Genomic DNA, 24,551 nt, shown 5'->3' on the forward strand with positions numbered 1-24,551 from the left:
GATTGTTGAATTTCCAATATCATCTGAAGATGATACAAAAAAAAATCATCTCTGGTAGCCGTATGTATGCGTATACACACATATATAATATCTTTCCAGAATCTTCCAGAAGATTCTATTCTACCGATACGTGATGTTCATTAAGCGAAATAAGAGTTTGTTACCGTCTCGTATAGAACGCACGCAAAAGATATATCTTCCGGAATTTAATAAAGTTTGATTTGTTGATAAAATAGAAATACCGAGCTATTATTTAATCGCACCCGTAACCGAAAATTCCAATAACGATATTAATTAACAGATTAGATCTACATCGCGACAAAAGATCGATCAGAAATTGATCGCGTAGCTACGCTACGACGTACACTTATCACCGTTAACAAACAACGCGTTAGCATCGAACGATCAAAGTATCGCACTAATCGCTTTTCTCCCCAGTGTGGGTTAGATAGAAAATTGAAAGACAGAACGCCGCAGGCGCAGTGAAAATGTCCACACAGGGTCCGTGTGTATCTGTGATTTCTGCCGCGAGCATACAATTATTTTTCGAATCGAATCGACCGACGCGGCAAATAATTGGAAAAGGCTCGTCGCGTGTGGCTCGCGGTGGAAAAACTTGCGAATAAATATTCATCCCTCGACGCGAATCGAGAACTCGACGAACGCTTTGTGCTTATTCAGGTTCGCGGCATTGCATTAAGAAAAGTCCTTTGTTTCCGTGTCCGATAGTGTCCTGTTCGTGTTATTACTTTTTTCCCTCGTATCAGCGTGTTGGCAATACGTGGTTCGATTTTAACGCGGTGAAAAACAAAAACAAAAACGAGCTTTCTCGATTTCGAGAAAATATTGGCTGTCAGCTGCGCACAACCACCGTAGCTGGTAAAGTTTTCGTTAAATATATCGCGCAACCGACCGTCGAGGAATTGGCGTAAATGGAGTCGGACGCCATTAGTAATATAATGAGATACACGCGGGAAAGTAACGTTATTTCGAGCGAAGAATGGACGCGAGTAAATATTGGAAAGTATTTAATTCTTCTGTAATACTAACGAGAGTGTAAATACACATTTGTATTCATAAACGTGCGTTTCGATTCGCAATGACGCGTTACGGGGCACAACACGGTCGTAGAAATGAATAGAATTCGACGATCGTAAGTGGAGTTGGGACGTGGACGCAATTGTGCCTTCCAACCAAAGGTACGTATCAGTGAAATTAAGAAGGGGAAAAGGTAAATTACTTTATCGATACAATAACTTTTCCGTTTCGATAATTGTCACCGAATATTTCGACGAGAGGATCGTTGATAACGGAACGATCTTAAAAAGATATTCGAAACGTGTCAAATTGAACGTTTCGAGAGGTCCGGTGTTGAGAAAGTCGTTCGACCCTTGCCTCGAAGTAATAAAATTTCTCGCGCGCTGCCCTTTCGCGTTATAATTCCATTCTCTTAACGAACACTTTCGCGAACACGTTGGAAACTTACCGACCGTTATTCAGGGCGCCGTATTTCCAATGGGATTAAAACTCCCGGAAATCCGATGTGAAACGTGGAACAAACAGGGCATTCCCGGTATTCTCCTCGCCTCGCGGTTCCCAGCGGTTGCTTAATCTTTGACTTCTCGACAGCCGAGGGATTCGGTGAAAGGTCCGCTTGTATTCGCGTATCGGTCATCAAGGATCATTCTTTGGCTCTGATCAAAAGTTGGATAGAAATGTTGGCTTCTATGGTTCCAAGCCCTTTTGTGAGGATCCCTCCATTCAGTGAACTTATCCGGTAGAAATAAAGACAGGGAAAATGAGAGGCGGAAGGAACGTGATTCCCGTAGCTGCTGCGGCGATTGCGGTGTCGGTAACCTGAAACGAAGCCCGGTTTTAGCGCCGGTGTGTCCAACATTTAAATAAGGGCAAACCACACGACTGAATTTTACTTGATGCTCGTTCCATGGAATCTTGGGAGTTCCTTAATATTTGTTTCGAATCCTCGTTCCGCGGTTATCCGCCAAACGGAGATTTGTTCGTGCGTTAAACACACCGGACACGTGTAGAGTGTCCCAATCATCACCGGTAGATTTGAATTTCGCGCTACTTTCGAAACGTCGAACCGATTAACCTGAAACTTGACACGCGTTATCTAGACAGATGAGAAATTAATCGTGGAAAAGTACACGGTGAAAGAACGCGTGTAAATTATTCAAGCGTATTACGAAAGACGCTAACGATTGGAGTAAAAAAGTAAATCAATTGATGATGATTGGGACACTCTTTATATAAGTTTGGTATTAACGCGTTAAGGAACAGTGTCTATAAAAGGATTTGGAAAGAAATTAGCCCGTTTCGTTTATTTTTCCATTTCTGCAATCTCGTGTTTTTCTCGGAGGTAATCAAATATCGTTTAGATGGACCAGCAATTTGGCCATTGTTCGTTCGTAACGCGCGGTATTCGCAAATATAGAAACGGAGTAAATGAAAAATATTTACCCGTTAACGTCCACCGAGATGTAAGCGGTTCAACTCGTGAGCACCACGAGCTGTCCACGAGCTGCGAGAAAAAATAAACGGGCAACTACACGGTCTTCGTGACTTTTTCGCATTTCGGTGCTCGCGAACTTCTCCTCAAAGCAGTTATGAGTTTCCGCGTTAAATCTAGTATTTATGTCTTCGTAAACTTTCCTTCAAAGCAGCTGCGAAATGTCGCGAACATCTGTATTAAGTGCCGCGACATTCCACTGTCTTCTTTCTTTTTCTCGCTGGAGGGATATCGTTGTAAAACTTTTAGCTTTAAATACGAGAGGAATTTGCATTATTAGGTGCACGACGGGAAATAAGTTTTCGGCTTGCTGCAAGGAAAAGTTTACTTCGAGCGTTCTTAAATCAGTTCACTTCGGTATTTTCAGAATTACTTTACTCGTGAAATAGGGCGCATTCGACGCATGGAAGATCCCAAGGCGGCTGGGAGTTCCATCAACGTTTAAAAACTTTCGCGAGCGCTATCATTAATGTCGAACGAATAGAATTCTCGCAAAAGGAAGTGGCCTCCTCGAATCAATTTTTCGGTCTATATCGAGTTATTTTGATTCTTCGAATTTTTGTAAAAATTGACGCCCGATTTTCTTCCAATATCGATATGTTCTATATCGATCGTTTCGTTGCCACATGGAGAACAATTTCGTTGCTTTTGTGCTGCAACTTGGATAGATTTTTCTAATACTGTTCCATAAGTGGAATTGTTTACTCTCGAAAGAAAAATACCGAGAGATTACAATACATCTTTTCAACTAATGCTTCTAAGTCTAAATATCCGATTGTTCTTACTAGTTCCAAATCTTGCTATCCATCGAAAACTAAATTTTCTTCGTATTCGACGTTCGTCTCCTTCTCCGCTACTTCGCGAGATTCGATGTTATTAATTGTGCTATTTCGCAACTTCGAGGGTAATTCCCGCTCTTTGCGCACGAACAAGGACGAATGAAAAAGAAAAAGATACCAGTTTGCTACTCTATAATCTTCCATTCGCGTGTCGCGTCAATCAAAATCGAACGATGTTCTTCGTCGCTACGGTAGCAGCTTAGAGCGCACGAATTGTCCGCGCATAGGCGTCGAACTCGGAATCCTAACCTGCACGAGACTCGCAATTGATTCGAAAGTCCGTCGAGAAAATGGTCGTCGCGCGAGCCGTCTCTCAGATATTCGCGAGAGCGAGCGATCGTTGTTTGGGAACAATCGAAAAGGACTTTTCGCGACGCGGTCGGATGCAAATGAATCGTTATTTCGCCGAGAATCGAAATCAATTTCGTTCCGCACCGCGAACGGTACACTCCAATTAATTATCATCGATCTTTCCGTCGTCGCGGTCCGAGTGATTTTCGCAAACGGGCACAACGCTGGTCCTCCTCCGCCTCCTCTTTTCCCCCCCTGGACTATTAATATCCCCCTGTTTGTCGCAACGCGAACTTTCCAAGTGAAACAAACGGCAGAAGTTCCGTCGCTGACGTTTGAAAATTTATCAATCGAGCGGCCGTTGTTTTCCAGCCGTCGTCTTCCAGCAACGGATCGACCGGTTTTTGGCGGCAGGAGCACACCGGCGATTGTAGTTTCGACCGATGTTTGCTCAATAAACCCCTGTGGACCGGGTAAACTAACCACTATTAGCCCCCGGGCTCTCGAGCTGGAAGTTATTAATTGCATTGGTAGCACGAAGCCCCGTGTAAACCATTGCGCACACGAGGAATTTGGGTATTCCTCGCGAAACGCTGAATAACTGAATCGCGCGACTTGCGCGGTTGGTTCATACTTTGACGACGTATTAACGCGGCTCCCGATTGTCGCATATCGTCCACGGTAGGGTATCATGGCTATGTTTTGCTATCAATGGATGATAACCTCGCCGTACCTGTCGAATTATTATTAATTATAGGCCCGATCAGCTTATTGCCAACTTCGATCCGTTTTCGTGGTATCGACTATCGGTCTACTATTTTTGTGGTGTTATTAATTACACGTGGAGTATCGAAGCGAATCGTTCTTGCGGAAAATTTGTAGGAGTAATGTTTCCAAAATTTGTTTTACACTTGGTTGGTTAATCCTCGACACGACGTGGACGTTTGTCACTTTGGGATGGCGAGGTACTGTCTGTTCGCGAGAAGAAGGCAAACGTGGATCTACATCCCCACTCTAGTTCACAATGTAACAGTATTCGTAACGATGTACCATTGCTTGCAAATTTGAAATCTCTGCGACTTATTCGTAGAATTTGAAAATTTTAGACCGATACTCTCGGAATACTGTATTCTACTATGACAAGGTTTGTTGTACCGAAGTATGGTAAAGCTATTTGGTTGCGTAGATATTGAAAACGTTCGATATAAATTTCAACGTTTTGTTGCCAACATGGTGGTTATCTTGTGCCACTTCGCGTAACTGTGTGCCGTACTTCACAATTTAGGTCTTCCGAGACGTTTTCCTTTGTTGTATACCGAATCGATATTTGAGACGTGTTTCTTTGTTGCGTACCGAACAGCACCGTGCAGCGTATTCGAAAAACCGAATGAACCCTTGAAATCTCGAACGAACGATTCAAATTTCCAATAACGCGGCACACGGATCGCTCCGGAGCACGTGATGCGTATTTTCATAAATTCTCGTTAAAAATCTGTGTTTACGATGTTGTCGAATTAGGTTCATTCGCGTCCCGTATCATCAGATATGGTAAATCCTCTCTCTGGTAAATATAAAAAATCCTCTCGCGGGCGCATAATTAATAGAAACTTGCGCAAAATTGGCCCCTGTTAATGATTTTCGTCTTCTCCCGAGTAATAGCGCAATTAATATAACGACGTAATGAGATTTTTTACGCGACTAATTGTCGAACCATGCGAAGGATAAATTGCAGGTTACGAGCTGTAATCTGGGCGCCAACGGCGTGTTGGTTGTGTAACGTTGTAACATGTACGATGCGGCGCCGCTGTAATCGTGTGCACGTTGCAGGCTTGTAACATCGTGAACGATGAACTATTAGCAGTGGTATATGGAATGTAATTTGCGCCATACACGCACCAAAAATTTTCTCCGCAAACACCGATGCAATTAAAACTTTACATCTTAATCTTTCGTTGATCGTTTCACCAGGCAATTTTTGGCTAATTGCAGGGACAAAGGGAAGAGAAGTGGATCTATGTATATTCGTGCAACGTTATCGAGGTGTGGGTCGATCTACATTCTATAACAGTGAATATCACGAGAGAATCATGACATTATAGTTTCAGTATCCGGAGAGCCACTGTTAATGCGACGGTATGTTCATTCGTTTGCGTATCGTCGTGGGCGTATTTTCGTGGCTCAGTTTCAATATTTGTCATTATCTATCTACTATATTCGAGGAGATAATTTCATATATGGAATACATACATCCGTTTAGAGACTAACTTTATCCACCGAACCATTTTCGATCGATTGTATTATAATATCGGAGAACTTTGAACCTCGATGGAACGATAACTAGTTGAAAAACTACTCGTATCATTCTGTTTCCTCGCAATTCTATATTCTATCATGTCGATGAAAAAATTGTATAAATTCTATTTTCCATCTTGTACGTAAGTATGTAATATCGTTGATTGTATCTTCTACAACGAAAAGCGAAAAATATTTATTATTCGATCAAATGAGGAAAGAGATGTAATTTTTGTAAGCGCGGTAACAAAATGGAAGTAAATTGTTTCGACGCAGGGCAGAAGCGATCGATCCGCGTTCGATCGATGCAATAGTCGCACCGATATAGAATCCCAAAAGGTATATATCATCCAAGATGTACTTTACCCTACCAGTTGAAGCTAACGTTAAGCTCCTTCCGCCACGATCTCGTTGAATGATTAATCCACGGGGATTAAAAAGGCGTCGTCGCGTGCTCGTAATGAAAATGAATGCTGTTCTTCGTTCGCGAGCAGATTACGTTTCTCGCTCGCGTGTTAACCCCGCACGATCTTGTTTCTCATTTACGATCGGAAGTTACTCGCGCGAGTGTAAGCCAGCGCTCGTGGACGATACCTTTGCACCTGGATTTTATTTTATCCATTTTCCTACCACCGACTGTTTCCAGGATGGGCGGAAGAAGAAACCACACCCCATGTTGAGGGTAACCTCTCATTGTGGATGGTCTTGAGCAACCAGTAGGAACGACGTTCTAATCGTCGCAGATCGATCGATTTGACGGTTTCATGAATATAATATCGGAGAACTTTGAACCTCGATGAAACGATAACTAGTTGAAAAAGTACTCGTATCATTCTGTTTCCGCGCAATTCTATTTTCTATTATGTCGATGAAAAAATTGTATGAATTTTATTTTCCATCTTGTACGTAAGTATGTAATATCGTGTGAGGTAACGATGTAATATTGTTGATTTTATCTTCTGCAACGAAAAGCGAAAACTATTTATTATTCGATCAAATGAGAAACGGAAACGGAACGTTCAAATAGGAAGGGAAAGGGGGTTTACTTATTGAATAGAAAGTGTGTTTCACGACAATGTGTACAATTAGTAATCGCGACACTCAGAATTCGTGAAACCGATTTTCCATTGGTATCGTGTGTCACGTATTCGCATCGCACAGTTTTCCATTGAACGAACGAAAAAGTAAAAGACTGTTTCCCAGATCTCAACGAATCGAACGACGAAGACGACGTTACAGTGTCGTAGAACCAAATGCATCGATCTTAAGGGAATTCGTATCGAGAAACAAGAAGAAGAGTATGAACATTTTTTTTCGTAGCCAGACTTCGAACTTCTTTTCAGCTGTCATAAATATATAGAAGACACTGACAATTTTCTATTCGAAAAAATAATCATATATTAAGAATAACTGATCATTCAGTAAGAATAAATTTATGCTCGACGAGACTGAAACTGTCTCATGGTATATTTTATACTTTGAATTTTTGTCTATCCTCCATCGTTCCTTCAGCCACGATTACGCGAATTTTGCAACACGTCGAATCGAGGAAACGTCTCTCACGACCGTGACTCGTTACGCTAACAGTATTGGCGCGAAACGTTCGAGTAATTTGACATTTTCAGGAGAAACACGCGCGATACGAAAGGAAATTACTCGTATCTACTTACACGTGGACTCGAGGTGATTGGTTCTTTTCGCGCGTTGAAACAGGCGGAAAGTGTTCTCTCTCTGGCAGTATAATACGGAACGTTTGATCGGGCGAAAGGTGATGACCGATGAATTGATTGCAAAGGCGAGGGTTGGCGAACAAGAGTCGGCGATAGATTCATTAGGGTCGCACCGGAAACTTGATGGCGTACCGTGTTTTCGGCCGAACTTCCGGTCAAATTGAATCACGCGAAATTTCGCGGTAACAATCTTCTGTTTAACTTCGACTGTTCGTCCGATTTAACGTGGCCTTTGTGTCTACATACGTACGTATGTACGTCGTTCGATGCGGTTGACTTTCGAGCGGTGTATGTGCTCGCAACAAATGCATTGGAACCGGATGGTAGATTGCTCCTTTGTATAGATCCGTTGCTAAAATACGTATTTTTCTATCCACGATTACCAATCAAACACTATTTATTTATTTTTCGGATCCGTAGATTTTGCTGTTCCGCAACAAGTTGAAGAAACATTAAACCGAGACTTAGAAATTAATACTTAATGGAAAAGAGGTGTGATTGCCTCGTAATTTGAATAAGTATTTATATATTATTTTCTTATCATATTATTCTTGTCGGTAGATGTACAGAGTTGTGTGCATTTTATGAATTTCGTAATCTGTAAATTTCCGATTCGATCGTTAAGTATTTGTTCGCTATTTTCTTGCGAATAAATGCAACTCTGTCGGTGGATGTACAGAGTTGTACGCGTTGTATAAATTTGATAAAGTCTGTAAATTTCTGATTCGATCTTCCACCGGGCCACGGAAATAAAACCAAGAACACAATAGCTATTGAATTCGCGGGCGTTCTACACTTGAAAAGTGTATCGACGTTAAAGTTAAAGGAAAGGTAAACCACTTCGAACTGTACGAAGTTCGTTCATTTATATTGAACAAGTTTGTACGGCGGTTTTGAGTAGAATAGCTTATCCGAGTTCAGACAGAGGAAATGTTTTCAATATTTTCCACGGTGAACCGAGCAAATGCAGATGCCCGATGACCATTATTTGTATGTATACAGAGAGCAAGCGAAAAGGAAACCGGAAACAAAACGATCGATTCGTTGCAATCTTTTTTCAATTTGTTGTTCTATCGGGGACCACGAACTCCACTACTACTTGAACGTGAGTATTTTCTGCCTTTTGCGCGTTGTCAGTTTCGATGCACCGTAGAAGTATATCGAATTCTGTTTGGATAAAGGAAAATTCGAATAATAGAACTCTCACGTTTTCTGACGTTGATTGCTCCAAACATCGGATAAAGTTTGTCCATTTTTAAGTTTCTCAACAATTTACGCGTTCGTTTTGTTCTTGATCGCGACATTGCAAATATTTGACATTTATTTTCCGCCTCGAATCAACCCTTTCCCAATATCACGAATGCTTTCAAGATTCTTTGAGAATCTCTGTCGCGTATAATTGTTCCAATCGATAGTTATTTCACTTTTTCGATTTCTGCGTCACCGTCCACTCGATTTATTACACTTTATTAGATTTAAATGTATATACACCTGGAGTATCGCGTGACAATATTTCCAAAATCCTTGTACACTTTAATTCGCTCTATAAACGTCAATCAACTTGGAAAACTGTCACGAGTCGTTTATCGATGTAAATACGCGCGAGATATTTTCGATTTGTATATTTAAATTCATAATTTTCAAATATTTTCCAATTAACGTTTTCAGGGATAGGGACGAAGTATTTGCTGATACTTTTTCCGATATTTTTAACGATACCGACGAGCTATGTGAATCAACGACGTTAATATTTATTTACGTTTATTTACTAATTAAAGTATGCACTGGTAGTATTTGGACATTCGAAACACGCAGAGTTTAAAAACATGGAATCAAAACAATTTCGAAACGTTCCTAATGTACGATATTTGCAAACTTAATAAAGTGTCGAGTTTAAATCGTCTCGCGACAAATCCATTAATCCCAAAATTAATACACGTATAAGATATCCGTCAATTCTCCAGAATTCTATCGAAATATGAAATTGGTATCGAAATAAGTTTCCATCGGTACCGGTTTAGTTCAGAGTCCCATCGCTGCATTTCATTTTCGACAGAATGTGTGTACGGCCAAGTTTCGTTGTAAATTGCGATCAGAAATAGTTTCGACCGTTATAATAGAACGTTTCAACGAGAGGAAGGATATTCGACGAGAAAACGCTCGTTTTGCGAATAGAGCATCCGAATGGTAGCGTTCGGATAATGGAGATACGAATAATGAAAGTTCTAATATTAATTTTCGACAGAACGGGGTCGTTACGAATTCATTAGGACCATATTTGCGAGGAAATGGAACACAGGGTGGGACGGAGTTCCGAGTGTGTTAAACTGTTAATCCGGGACCAAAAGGGGCGATCCTTTTTCTGGGACACATACACAGATCGGTCGAGTAACGCATTGATCTCTGCCCAGGGAGGCTTTGTGTCTCGTGAACCCGATTGGGTCAGCCCCAGGCAACCGGAGGTGTTATTTCAAAGTCCAGGGGGATTTCGATAGGCTTGGTAGGATCGTTTGACATTGTGCAGTGGGGGAAGCGAGTATAATTAACGACCGTATCCGTCTCGCCCTGTGCTTTATCTTTAATTACCATGCGATAAGATTCAATTTCAGATATTAATTTGGACACGGTCCTCCGCAACGTTACGTGCAGTCGACTCGACGTTCTTTTTATCGAAGATCTGTCTAAGAAACTTTATCCGACGAGTCCAAAGTGTACGGATAGAATCTCAGCGAAAAATTAACCCGTTCGCTCAAAGTTTTCGTAAATCTCCTGAACTTCGAATATTATCGAGTAGGCTGTACGATCGATCGTGGAGATCGGTGAGAAAAATGGCAAATATGGAACTATTAGGGTTCTATGTTCTTGCATAGAAAAGAGAGGAAGGATTCATTTTGTGATTCTTCTGAAAAGTTTCCTGGGAATAATCAGACACCAATTGAACCATTGATTCAATATCTTGGTTCTTGTAAAAGTTTCTTTGGGAATAATTTGACATTAATTGACTTGGAAGAATGATCTTCGGTTAACTCGTACAAGAAATGGTTTAAGATCTTGAAAATTCGAAGGTTTTCAGTTTTGTTGAAAAGCAAACGACAATGAGACAGAAAATCGTCTGTTGATAAACTTGATAATTAATAAAGAAGGTATAATTTATAGATGTATTTGTATTTGTACGTAGTCTGAAGTTTATCGGACGTATGCTACAATTAATGTCATTTTGAAATTTCAGATCAGAAGGAGAACAGAAGCGCCGCGCCCCAACTTTCGAAACAGAGATGAGTTGAGGATCGATTACGATGTTGTGTCGTCTTTCGGCCGTGGTGGCCTCCATTTTGGTTCACCAGTTACACTTTCTGTATGCCGCCGGTTCACTAGGTAAGCACACGCATCACGCGAATAATTTACCTCGTTTTAGGTTAAAGAGTTGCAAAAACGTTTAACGAAGAGATTACTTTGAATTGTGCTCAATTATAGAACGATTGAAATTATATTACAATTTAGTACGCTCTTCGTCAAAGTACCAAATTTACCGCATCCTCGTCGTTTCAAAAATCTAGTTTGAAGAATAGTTTAGAAATATTTTTTACCGTAGTAAATATTGCAGAAAAGAATCACGATAAAATGATTATTGGACGTGAAAAAATATTGTTAGGATACAATTAATCTTTCTAATGGAAGGATCAGAATCGAGATAGTGTTATCTCGATCCTAGGAGCGTAAAAGAATTTAAAAATGTTTTCTTATCCTGTTTGCATCACTATACGTATATGCGCTGTCCGACCATTATCTCCAAAGTGGGTATATTCACTTTTAAGCCGTGTGCATACAAAGGTAGTGGTAGCGTTGATGCAGTATAGTTTGCTTATCGCGAAAAAAGGAGAGGAACAATATGTCGGTGTGATTTATCGGTGCGAGCACACTTTGCATACTTCTATCCGATGCAAATAAGTCGCCGTTAGATTTTGTTATCAACCGTACTACGATTGCGTTAAAATTTAATTCGTCCAAGGCTTCGAGGGCTTGTAGTACTCACGAGGTGATAAAAAAATATCTAATAGACACAAGTCCTAGGTTCGATCCATTCGGAGTAAAAATAACTTTATTTAGGTACATTCGATATCGCGAATCCCTTCGTGATACATTGAGTATAAACAGGAGTTGATTCGTTAAAAGTACATCGATTCAAGTCTATCGACACAAGATCACCAGTATCTTTATATCAATAAAGATTTCACACTTCGTCGATGATACATAGCTTTCTTCTTGCAGACGTTCGAAATGTCTTTTTTCGATAATGTACCAGCGTACATTTTCAAATATTCCTGTACCTTGTGTCATACCATTCGCATCTCCTATTCATTGTCGTAAATACTTTATTTATCGACGACGAGTAAACCATTGTTCTTAAGTGACATCTCCAGAAGAAATCTATCTACCTTACTAACCCGAGAGTAACGCTTATCGCATTCGATACCGAACGGATACCGAAGATTTGTGTTATGTTTGCGTCTACGAAGTGATCTTTATCGATATTAGCGGTCTGGTGTCGCCAACCTTGAACCGATACTTCTGAACCAATTCCTCCGTTTACGTTCAATTTGCTACGAGGGGACTCGCGATATCGAATGTTCGTAAATAACGAAAGTTAATTTTACGTCGAAGAGATCGATCGTAAGACCTGTGTCGATTGGACATTTTTTGTTCCTATGAGCCCTTGAAGTCGTATACCGTTTCTTTTTATCACCCTGTGTAAAATATATACTCGAGACATACATTATGCAATAGGAGAGCGACATCAGATATCAGAGAAACGTCAGTTTTTAAAACGATCTACTTTGTGCCCGGACAATCGTGATTGTATTACGATTTATTTCGCCTATTCGATTACACCGAGCTTATTGTCTTCTCCCTGTCGCAGAAATTCAATTCGGATCGTCGCACGATAAATCTTTTCCACCAGAAGAGAAATAAGGAGTATTAGTCACATCGAGGCAACGATAAAAAGATGATCTCGCTTCGTCACGGGGGATAAAAATTTTCTTAGACCGCGATCTCATCTTTCTGGTGGGCGTGACGAGTGGTGGCTGTATTAGCTTAATCCCAGGGTGTCGTTCTCCCTTATCGAGACAGAAAATATCGAGTTACGGTTGTGAAAGTCGGCTACCGATGAGGGGCAGATTATACGCGCTGAATAACGAGCTGTGGGCCGAACGGTCGGTTCCCAGACATTGTCCTATAATTTTCCAATTAAGGCATTGGATTCCCATAAATCCCACGGTCACGGACAGGATCCATAAATTCGACGCTGTACTGAGCGACAAACCACGCTCTATTCGACGCAGTTTTGCGACCCGAGACGGTCCTTACATTACCGAGTGAAACGTCGGAATTGAGGAAGTACCCCGAAGATCGATCGTATTTTAACGATCGACGATCTTTCGACCGCTTATAAGAATCTGGAAGAAGAAATTGGTTCCAAACAATGTTGGCTAAGTAACTTAAGTAGGAAGGATAATCGTCGAAATATATATTTCAAATTTGATTTTTATTAAAGTGTTTCCCATAATTTGTTCCTTGGTCTTTCTCACTGATAGATAATATCTGGGAATTTATAAACGAATACGAAGATATAACAAAAAGAAAAGATACAAAATTATTCACGAAAAATAATAGAATCTTGATTTCAGATACGTAATAGAATCTTGATTTCTTAGTATTCTAAATTTCGCGTCTTTAAAATTTTACATACATATGTAGTTGATATAATTAGAACTATAATAATTCGATCAACAAGTTGCACCAGGTCCGTAATTCGGTCGGTACACTTTGTTTCGCCTCGTTAAACGAAATGACGCGTAGCTACGTCCGTTGATGATTTCTTCGTGAACTCGATTGCAAGGAAATATTAAAATGGACAGAGAAGTTTCTTCCTAGCGCCGCGTGGCGAACGAAGCAAATGTAGAAAACTCCGCGGAGCAGTTTATTCATTACCCTGGCCGGGAAACGCGCGAAGGAAACATCCCTAGAAATTTGTAGAGGATTTCTGGCGGATTTGTTTCTCTAAAACAAAGAAGCGAAGATTATTTCTACAACGATGGAGCTAACAGCTTCGGCGTGTCTTAAAATAAATTTTCTACAAGATCCCCCATCCGTGGGAGCGGATGGTCCTTCTTTCTTTGCATAAGAGACTCGTAAAATATTAACCAAGGTTTCACCGGTAGTCTCCTTGTCCTTCGAGGAAATATTCCCTACGAAGAAGTTTTCGCGAAAAAATCTATTTTTTATTCAGTCGGGACTAGTGCAAACTTCCATTCGAACGAATCTGCTACAATTTCAACGACCGGGAAGAAACGGGGGATAAATACGCTTCTTCGATCGGTTCTGCGTCCCGTGGAATCGAAAGAAGAGGACGATTCGCGGCACCGTCTAATCGTCGTGTGAAACGCGCGTGCGCACGTTGCCCCGAACAATCTCTTTTCTCGTTGCGCGGTCGATTCGAACTCGAGGAGTAATTCCGCGGACTTTCGTCCGGACGTATTTCGAAATCCTGACCGGTAACCGGGTTTATCCTTCCGGTGAGATTATGTGCCCCGTCTTTCTAGCAGATATTAGAAGTCCCTTCGTTCCTTTTCCCGGGATGCCTCTGTGGCGGGTGGATTCTCCTCTTGAGATTGGTCCTGCCGGAAAAGGACGAAGGGTCCTCTCTCGCCCGAGCTGATAAATTTCTCGAGGATTATCCCGTCGTTCTTCAAGAAATAGTTAGAACGAGAGTAAAAGGAGACCGATTGGAGGGGGACAAAAGCATCGGTACGGTCCATGGGGTGTGTCGAAAGAGGAGAAGTAGGAGGGGAGTGAAACCTGAGAATACGCTCGGGGATTGAGAGAAAAAGAGACAGTTTGCTTGTAGCTGGCTAAGTGCGATCGGTCGAGAAAATAATTTTCAGGTGCGACGGTTAAGTCCTCGTCCCGGGGAATCTCCTTGAGAAAATTAAAGGGGGATCCCTTCTTTTCCTCGTGTTCCGAGTCGTCTTTCCAGACGAACGAATTCCTCGTGCGCGCGCGACGCCGTTTGAATCGTCGAATTTGATGGAGAGATATTGCGCGGCCTTGTGGTCTTTCGAATGCTATTTTCCTTACCCCGCACCTCCCTCGGAGCGACGGCTGGCTTGTGTCTCTTTCAGCCCGCAGCCTTTATAACCAGCGAGATTGCTCAGTTTCTCGGTTTCGTCTCAAAGAAAGAGATGCCGGGGTACTGACTTTATTACTTCTTCTTACTGGATCGTACGTACCACGTGCCAGGAACAGCATAAAGACCGATTCGCGTTGTTACGTACGATTACCTATACCGACCCCATACCGACCCCATACCTTCCTCTGTTCGATATCGACGATTTTAATCCTTTCGTTACGGCGCGACCTGAGAGAAGGTAGATTTTCTTCTATAACGAAGTCGTGAGTTTGCATCTTTTAGACGATCGGTGTAATAATTTTGTCGCCAAGACGTAGGAAATAATTGAATACAGAGGGGATTTCTACAAGGAAAGTTCTGAAAATCGAGTGTCATTTAATTGCAGTTCGTGAAAGTATTCTCGAAGATATGTTTCACGAATTTTAGCCCGATATTTGAAAAATTAACCTATCCATTTTAAAAGGATCGACGCGCCGACGGAAAAGCATTAAAATATTTATTACGAGTTAACAAAATTCAGAGGACACGTTTAAAAGTCGATAAACACGTTTATGAATGTCCACATTTGTATTTAAAGAATTCGTGGTAATTTCGTTGTTAATAATGATTACTCCACCGGACATTGAAACCGACGGTTTGCGAATTTCGAGCGCAGTCACCGAATCGCTTTTATTAAAATGTAACGCGCTCTTCGAATTTTCATATTTTAATATCGAACGATCAACGACCACGTTGATCGATGCTCGTTAATATTTTTGTTCTCATTTCGAAACGAGCCCGGAATTTCTCGCGCATCGCGCGCAGACGGATGCATCGGAGCGCAGTGGTAAATTGACAATCGGGCGAATTTCTCCGGGCTGAATGCAAATGGCGGATCACACGTGTATTTCAATTTTGCCCCGCAATGAATGCTCTCGCGATCGTCGCAAGAATAATGCTAGAATTTTATCGATATATGCGCGGATACACGTGCTTCGTCGCGTCGAATCGACGCAGAAAACACGTAGCCGCGAACTAAGAACGATTGCATCGATGGACGTATGTCGATGAGTCGTCAACGAAGGAAGAAAAAAACTTTTACGCGCGTCGAAATATCAACGATTCGTACATCTCGCGAATCAATACGAAGAAATCGTTCGTAATAACGAAGTTTTAAAGTTGGAAAATTTCTATTACGAAAAATGCAACTTAAATTCAAGATGATCTTTCAGTCGTGTCGTCGTTTGTATAATACAATTTATCCAAAGTTTCATAGGTTATGTCGTGCCTCGTATATTTATTACAGTATCTACGTTTACATAGTGTGTTTCACGAAGGAACGCGATATAAGAATAAATTCAACAGTTAAAACCGATTAAGTAAGTTTGCACAAACTGTTTGTTTGACAGTGCAGCCTGTTTGACCTTGTTTCGAAATTATTCTGTTTCGCGTTAACTATTTCGGTTGTTTACAAACAATGCTCGATACTTTGCGTATAATCCGGCTAATTGAGTCGTAGACGCTGTCTCGTAGCATACCAGGAGTTACTTCGACTCGTTCCTTTGATAGGAGCATTACGTGTCAGAGCTTCGTGGTACTTTGCGTTTGAAGTGATAATGGCAAGTTATTCTACTGTATATTTGACAGACGTCTGGGAAAACGTTCCACGTACAGACGTCCCGTTTTGACTCCGCATCAGATGCACGTACTCGTTTCCCAAATAGAATAATTCGCAATTATCATTTGAAACACGAAACACCTACTAAGAAGTTCTGACGTATAATTCCGTTAACGAAAGAAAACACTCAAACGACTCATTGAATGTAAGTTCTTTTCTTAATATATGGAACATTTATTTGCTCTCCAAATTGTCACGATTCGTCGGGCCTGTAACAACTCGTGGAACAATGCTACTTATTGTACGTTACACGTAACCAAATGTTCATGTATTAAACTCAATCACAGAGGGTGAATTTAAGTTTTCCATTTTTTTCTTTCGAGAACACACGTATGAAAAATACCTGTACAGGTTTCGTTTGTGTATACATTTTAAACACAGCGATAGCTATAAAGTATATCATGTCTGCTTTAACGAACAAAGAATAGTAACATTGATCTCCTAACACAAAGAATTCGTGAAAAAATTATCCAAGAAGAAAACAAAACAGAACTTGCATAGATCTCTGTATACGTAGACATCTCAGGAAGTGAAAGGGTCGATCGGGTTTGCAAAGGAGGCCGCAAACATCCCGATGGATTACCAAAATGGCCCTACATGGACGATCTAATTAAGGACTCAAGAAACAAATTAATGTTTCAATGGGAAACCTAGTGGAAATTAACAGCCCCCCTGCACCGAAATAATCCCCACGCTATCCAAGAGAGATCAAGTTGACGTAACACGTATTAGAATAGGTGGCTCTAAAATCACCCATTCCTATCGAAGGACTCGACTCCATTGTGCAACTAGTGCAACGTACCGATCGTAACCGATCGGCGTTGCTCTGCTCGAATTACGATCGTGCTTCATTTTGCAGAAATTAAGAAAGAACTCACATTCAATGAGTCGTTTCGGTGTTTTCTTTTGATAACGGAATTATACGTCAGAACTTCGTTGTAAGTGCTTCGTGTTTCAAATGATAATTGCGAATTATTCTATTTGGGAAACGAGTACGTGCTTGAAGTCAGCTAAAGAAATAAGCCGAATCCCATGTGTAAGGAGTGGGGGAAGGCAGTATGAACAAAGTGGGAGAAGTAACGAGTGTACTTATTTTATCGGTGTACCAGGTACAAAATATATCGGTGTACCTATTTATGATACAACAGAAACACCTTTCACTTGGTTCATACTACCATCTCCCGCTCCTTACACATGGGATTTAGCTTACTTTTCCAGCTACGTTGCTCGAACCTCTCTCCGAAACCAATATCGAGAAAAGAAGAAAATACACACAGACTACTCAGGTTCAGCGAAGAAACCAAAATAATCGACGAAAATTACGATCACGTTGTTAACAAGCGCTGTATTAACTTTAAATTAAAAAAAAAAAGAAAGAGACACCCACGCAAGATGTACGTGCATCTTGTATGTCAGACTCGTCGTATAATTAACGCAGAACGCGAGTATATTTTTATTTACCAACCGCGTCCTTTTGTACGCGTTTATTTTCATCGATCGCAAAAGTTTACTCTTGTCCCCGTATCTGGAATACCATGTAACCTTGCGAGGGGAATACATTTATGTGTATCGTCTTGGAAACTGGCGTACAGTCGCGTGTGCTAGCTGCTGATAAGGCCATTCTATCCGTCGACAGCCAAAGGAGTTTCCTTCCACCGGTAGGAAAGTGAAAAACTTTTCCGTTGCGATACACTCGTTCTACAACTTCGCGGCTGTTCCCATAGTAATTCGATTTTCTGCGTCTATTAGACTAACGACGCGGTCGCCCGGTGTTTGCGCGAGGGGTTTTCTTTCGAACCGGGGACACTCTAACGTTTTGTTTCTGGGATCAAAGGAGGATAAGACAAAGCCACGGTTTCGCATTGGTCGCGGCTTAACGCGGTGATTTATAGCGGTGACGTTGGAAACTTTTATTATCACCGTCATCGGACCGTTTCGTTCGCGTTTCGTTCCCTTATCGTATCAAAATTTTACTTGTTTATCGCGATGAACGATGTTAACTGGTCCAACGGATTTGGTTTCATATCGCGACGTCGATGATATTTTTAGGTGCGGGGAGTCTTCGTAAAAATGCAGAGACTAATAATTTACCGTATAAATTACAATATCATAGACCCTACGAGGGTTTCAAAAATCTCACAAGTGTTACACTGTTCATCAATTAAAGTTTGCTCGAAGAATATTCCAATTATCGTATACGATATTCGTTTATCTTTTACGGGAATTGTTGTAATCACGGAATTTACTGCAACAAAATACACGGATCAATTAATCAAGCTTTCACGAGTATATCCGTTCGGATAATTAAGCGTATCATTCATTAATTGTAACGAGGATCGCAGTAAATTTGCGGTCAAGTTTAATTACATCGTTGTATCTCAGTAATAAAGCTTAGGCAGAGGAACGTATAATCTGGTTCTAAATTGTTTCAGGTGCTAAGCCGTTTCCTGGACTGGAAAACCTGCCGAGGTCGTTCTGGCATGAGCTCAGTTCGCCTTTTACCGAGGTAAGTCGGCTGCATAATTGGAACGAGCAGTTAAAATGTCTTTTGAAAAAGCTACGACCATACTTTTCACACCGTTCCTCTCAGCTTGTCGTACAAAGCAGTTATTCCTCTATGATAATTGAAGAACGAAGACCGCAAAGGTTCCTTCACCGTTTACGTAACTTTTGCGTAAAAATCGTTTTCATTGTAAATTCGGTAACTTTCAAACTTTCCGACCTGCTCTTTTCACTATAATACTTCGTTAATGCGGTTCGATCTTCGTGTATTTTGTTCAACGATCAACTTTTTCTCGGCCCCGAGTTATCGAAAGAATAATTTCATTGTAGCAATTATCCCAAAAATTCATCGTTGATTTTAAGTTCTATTTGAAAGTTCGCATTCGTACTGACTTTCTCTTAATAGTCCAGCAATTTAGGTCATCCTCTCCCCCAATAAATTTAAATACATGCTAGTACAATCGGTTACAAGTATTTTTCAGATATTCCGTTCTCGAACTAAAAAGTTCGTTTCGCAGACTTTATCGTTATATCTTATTCTTAATAAGTATTCTTATTTCAAATTATCGCGTTTCAAGGTATCTCTAAAATTTCCACGCAACTACAGATGATACATAGGAGAGAAAATTGTACCAGTATCTTACCTCGACTCTTAAGAAATTCATTTATTAAATTCGAATGCTCCCAAATTTATGAACGATAACACACGTGGTTTGAAATTCAACTTTTGAATTACTAATTTCGAAACGATAAAAAATTACACGAGTCGGTAGTAAGAAGAAGAGAAACATTTACTCTCTGACGTATCTCAAAATATTCTTTCTTTGGATTACAGGTATACGAGGTGGAAAGTTTCGCGACAGATACTGGCGGCACCCCCGAGCCCAGACCCTTTTTCGAAGATCCGGAGAGCAACATTACCGTGCAACTCGGTGCTCAAGTACATATGCACTGTAGGGTACAAAATCTGCAGGATACTCTTAAGGTAAATTTTCATTTCTCTTCTTTCCTCGATGTTTCAGAAAGAACGTTACATATTTTGATGCCCGCGCAAAGTGGTAGCGTCGGTCGAGTAATTTCGGAGCGCATTCAACGCGTAGACGTTTCTTAAATGAATTCAAAAATAATATTATTACCCGTGTAAATTTGCATTATGGTAATCTACGACTTTTACAACGCGATCTCTTTAACTTCGCGCGAATTTATATTCTCGAAGAATTTCACTTCGTTCGAAATCAAAGTGATCGAATCCATTGTATTTTTTAATTTTAACCAACTTTCGAAAAGCATTGTCCAGGCAATAATTTTATAATATCAATTTTTTCTATATTTTATTTTATGGAATTGATCGATTATTCTTTTGCGTGACTTGATTGTCAGTCGTGCGAGTCACTTACGATCGTTTAGCATCGTTCGTAACATCGACGAGTACTGTAAAGTTCCGATGGAGATACAATTTTTTTCACGTTGGTTTAATACACGTACAATTTGTTTCGTAGCATCGATCGAACGTTACGGCAAGGGTTTTCGATCGAAGCTCGCTTTTTTCGAACGTTGTACAGAACTGGAAATTTAGGTTAGGTACAGATAAGTTCTGGGGTAAGAATTGCAGCTAGGGATGAGTAGCTCTTTATCGAGTGACCTACCCCAAACCACCGGGTCTGACTCTTCCGATAAATCTTTGTGGTCGTTCTGCGCTTCATATTTCCTTTTTATGGCAGTCATGTTTTAGCACTACGATAGTATCTCTATTTTTATATACCGTCCATGTTATAACACTTGAGGACGGTTTACCGCGTGTTTATTCGAACCTCGTCCAAAACGATTTGACGTCATAAAAACCTATTACTTGGGTAATGTGATTCGCCCAGTTAAATGAAAAAATTCTACGAAATTCTTCATTCCATCTGAACTTTGTACAAACTGGTACAATTACGACATTTGACAGTTTTATTCGGAGATTCGACATTTTATTGTCCATCTGTGATTTAAGACTACCATCGTGAAGTTACTGGATGCACTAAGACACCATATTCGAAGTCATTTAATGAGTTTTAAAAGAATTCATTTAAAAGTTACGTTTGACAAAGTCTATAAAGAATTTGATTTGCAGCTCGAGAAATTTGATTTGCAGTGTATCGTCATTTACTCCGAAAGGATTGATCTGCAATCTTGACTAAATATGGTTCACTTCGTTTAACGAATACTATACGTCTGCAAATTTTTAACCGTCTGCTTTTAACCGAAATCAGTCTCGTAATTATTCAAGTTTCCTTGAATTCGTAACAATACGCGCGACATTTTTAATCGGACGTAATCTCGCGAAAATTACCTCGCGGCTTTCGATTCTCGCGTTGTCAGTTTAAAATCGTTTACCTTTTTCTCAGTTTCTCGTGCTTCTCTACACTAAAAGCTTTGCGTCGTTACCGCTACTTTCCAGGAAGAATCTCGTTGCACTTTCTCCCGCTGGCAGTGCCTTCGGTCGAGTCTTTTTCTTCAACCACCGGCACTCCAACCCGTTACTAACTTCCACAAAGAAAATTTCAAATATTTTCCTCTTAATTTCGTGGCCGTTCGACCGGGAAAGTCTCTATCGGTGTAACACGTGCAAAATGTTCGCGTGCTCTTTATCGAGGTAAATGTAACCGAAAGATGGGTCGTAACCCACCGAAGTCTCGTTTTACAGTTCTGTTCCTTATTTTACGCGAAGTCGAATGGACCGCACGATGGAAGAAGATCGGTTCAACTTTATTCGTACTCCGATCCGACTATCGAAGATGGCTGAATAGGATTAACTTTAGAACTCGGTTATCGTCAAAGTTAATGGATTTTAAACGTAGTCAGGTGTCGAATGGAATATCTTGTCTTCCACGACTCTCTCGACTCACGCGAATCGGTCAAAATTATCTACCATACTTGAGAAGTCTTGAATAAATATCGAAGTCAACTGAAGCGATTCGACTTCGAACTTGGTGATCAATGACGGTAATGGATTTTGAATGAAGTTGCGGAATAATATATGCTTGTCACGGTTCTCTCAATTTGCGAAAATTTATCAAAATTACCCATCAATTTCAGGGAATCTTCTGTAGAGATTCATTTCGATTCTGATATTTAACGGAAGTACATCGAACCGTACTAGCGATCGACACTTTAGATTTAAATGTTTTTAGCGATCTGAACAACAAAATTTAAATTGAGATATTTTGAACGGTTCAGAAATTTCAAAAAGGGTGAAGAAATGTTCCAAATTTTCATTCGCGAATAATCACACGGCACGCTTGAGAAAGTTTCGTGCAAATGAAAAATATTGCGTTCATTTCGGAATTAATTCTGTTTCTCGGGAATCCTGTTTGCGACAACTTGAGGCATTATTATTTTGTAGCGGTGTTTGAGGAAAATAATACCGATTTGGAACAAACGAGTTGCTTTTTCCAGAGAAATATGGTAAAGCTACAACCGGTTTTTAGAACGTACCTAGTTTTAATGTGAAAAATACGTGGTATTAAGCTTTATCTCGTTTCAACATTTGGGATGTGTTTATTTGTTTTTCTTTTTCGTAGCTGGCGATTAGCGAACACCATACTCCACAGTTTCTGCAATGCATAGATTCAATGGAGCGCACTCTTTTGAAGAAACTCATGCATGTGTTCTAAAGCTCGTATCTACACGTTTGATTAAAAGATCAACATTTTCGTTTAGAAATTCTTTTTACGATTCAGTGTCTTTGAAGTTCTTTGAGTTAAAAAAAATTTTAATATTCGAAGTGGGAATAGTACGAAAAAATACGAATATTCTACGTAATATAAATTATGCAGTATATTTGGTACGATGATTTCCTTTTTAAATCATCAACTCTAAATACGTTTAAAATAAATGTTTCTGATGCCCATCGTATTATTTAAATTTATAGTAGTTTTAAAACCTTGTGCAGTACTTCAAACATTTTTAAAATGTTGCGTATATTTATAAATTGTCGTGCTCTTCAAGCCCACGTAACTCAACAATTATACTCGTATTTATTAGAATGGAAATAGTCCATAAAAAAGAAATTATTATTTTCAATCGTAAATGAATTCTCAATTGCTGAAAAATCTTACGGTATGCTGCAATAAATTGAACTCATTACGGAATGAAAATGTCTACTTCGAAATTCAATGTTTCATTTGCATGACGTAGTAATGAAACATTCACCGAACATTGTATTCCCTACTATACAAACTTTGCTTTTTATTTTGCTTCTGTGCTCTAATATTTCTCTTTACAATGTTTCACAAACAATGGACATTGTACTTCGCAGTAAAACATAATTGTTTTCAATTGCACAATGGTTTAATCGTTTCGTTGGTTTATAAAAACGAACAAAAAACCTGTTGCAGTGTAAAAGTAGAATCATAAAGACAATAAGTGTTACCATTTATAGATTAAGAGTTAAATTCGTCGTTAATTTCTTCAATTTAATCGTGCAATGTTTTGCGTGGCATTTTTCTGAACGAGACAAAAACAATGATATGTATTACCTCAAATTTATCAATCTAGATTAGTGGTTTCGAAAGTAATATCATATAAATAATAAATAAAAGGAGAAGTGTCGACAATAAGAAATATAACATATCGTAGAAAAGAATAAAAAGAGTCTTAATGAACATTTGTATATTTGTCATTATTAACGTTCATTACACGTTTCTTATTACAATGATAAGTCAAATATATACGAGTCGAAAAATTAATGAGAAGTTTTTATGAAATTGTTCAACGAGTCAGTGTTAATTAATATTACTTACACACATGTCTCGTATTAACATATTTATAATATTATCTTTCGGTAATTATGTACATTAGTAATCACCTCACCGATTTTAATGGCCTTAAATTATCTAAAGGGAGAAGGTCACTGAATATTCTCAATCTATAAGGGTCGTTCACAAACCTAATCCACATGATTACTTTTGGCCCCCGTTCGCTCATTAACGTTTCCCCTTTAACTTACTTTAACACCATCCAAATTCACGAGATCGTTGTAAATCTAAATAATTATTTGTCCGAAACGAATTATAATTATCTATTACTTTCCTTTTATTGTTCAGTATCTGTAATTTCAAAACTAGGGGTGAACGACCCTTAATCGTGGCTTAAGAATACTCAGTACGCTTCCCTTTCCAACATACTTTAATGTTATTGAAATCAGTGAGGTTGTTATTAATATACACAATCGTCCGTCTTTCAAATGCTTGTAATTTTATTTTGATAGACTGAAGACACTTCGGATCGGTTTATAAAACTTTATAAATGTAAATAATTATTTGTCTGAAACGAATTATAATTATCTATTACTTTCCTTTTATTGTTCAGTATCTGTAATTTCGAAACTAGGGGTGAACGACCCTTAATAGTGGCTTAAGAATACTCAGTACGCTTCCTTCTCCAATATACTTTAATGTTATTGAAATCAATGAGGTTGTTATTAATCTACACAATCGTCTGTTTTTCAAATGCTTGTCATCTTATTTTGATAGACTGA

General features: G+C 39.7%; 1 protein-coding gene across 1 annotated transcript in view; it reads left to right on the forward strand.

Moving 5' to 3' along the window:
- The window catches only part of LOC143153753 (zwei Ig domain protein zig-8), a 431,922-nt gene that overhangs the window by 95,130 nt on the left and 312,241 nt on the right, over positions 1-24,551 (forward strand). Inside the window, exons 2-4 of the mRNA XM_076325263.1 lie at positions 10,912-11,057; positions 18,961-19,034; positions 19,866-20,015. Of these exons, the coding sequence (XP_076181378.1) occupies positions 10,979-11,057; positions 18,961-19,034; positions 19,866-20,015 (303 nt within the window). The 5' untranslated portion in view covers positions 10,912-10,978. The remainder of the gene's footprint in view (positions 1-10,911; positions 11,058-18,960; positions 19,035-19,865; positions 20,016-24,551) is intronic.

The sequence above is a fragment of the Ptiloglossa arizonensis genome, chromosome 13 (genome assembly GCF_051014685.1).
Source record: "Ptiloglossa arizonensis isolate GNS036 chromosome 13, iyPtiAriz1_principal, whole genome shotgun sequence".
In the NCBI taxonomy this organism is placed as follows: domain Eukaryota; kingdom Metazoa; phylum Arthropoda; class Insecta; order Hymenoptera; family Colletidae; genus Ptiloglossa; species Ptiloglossa arizonensis.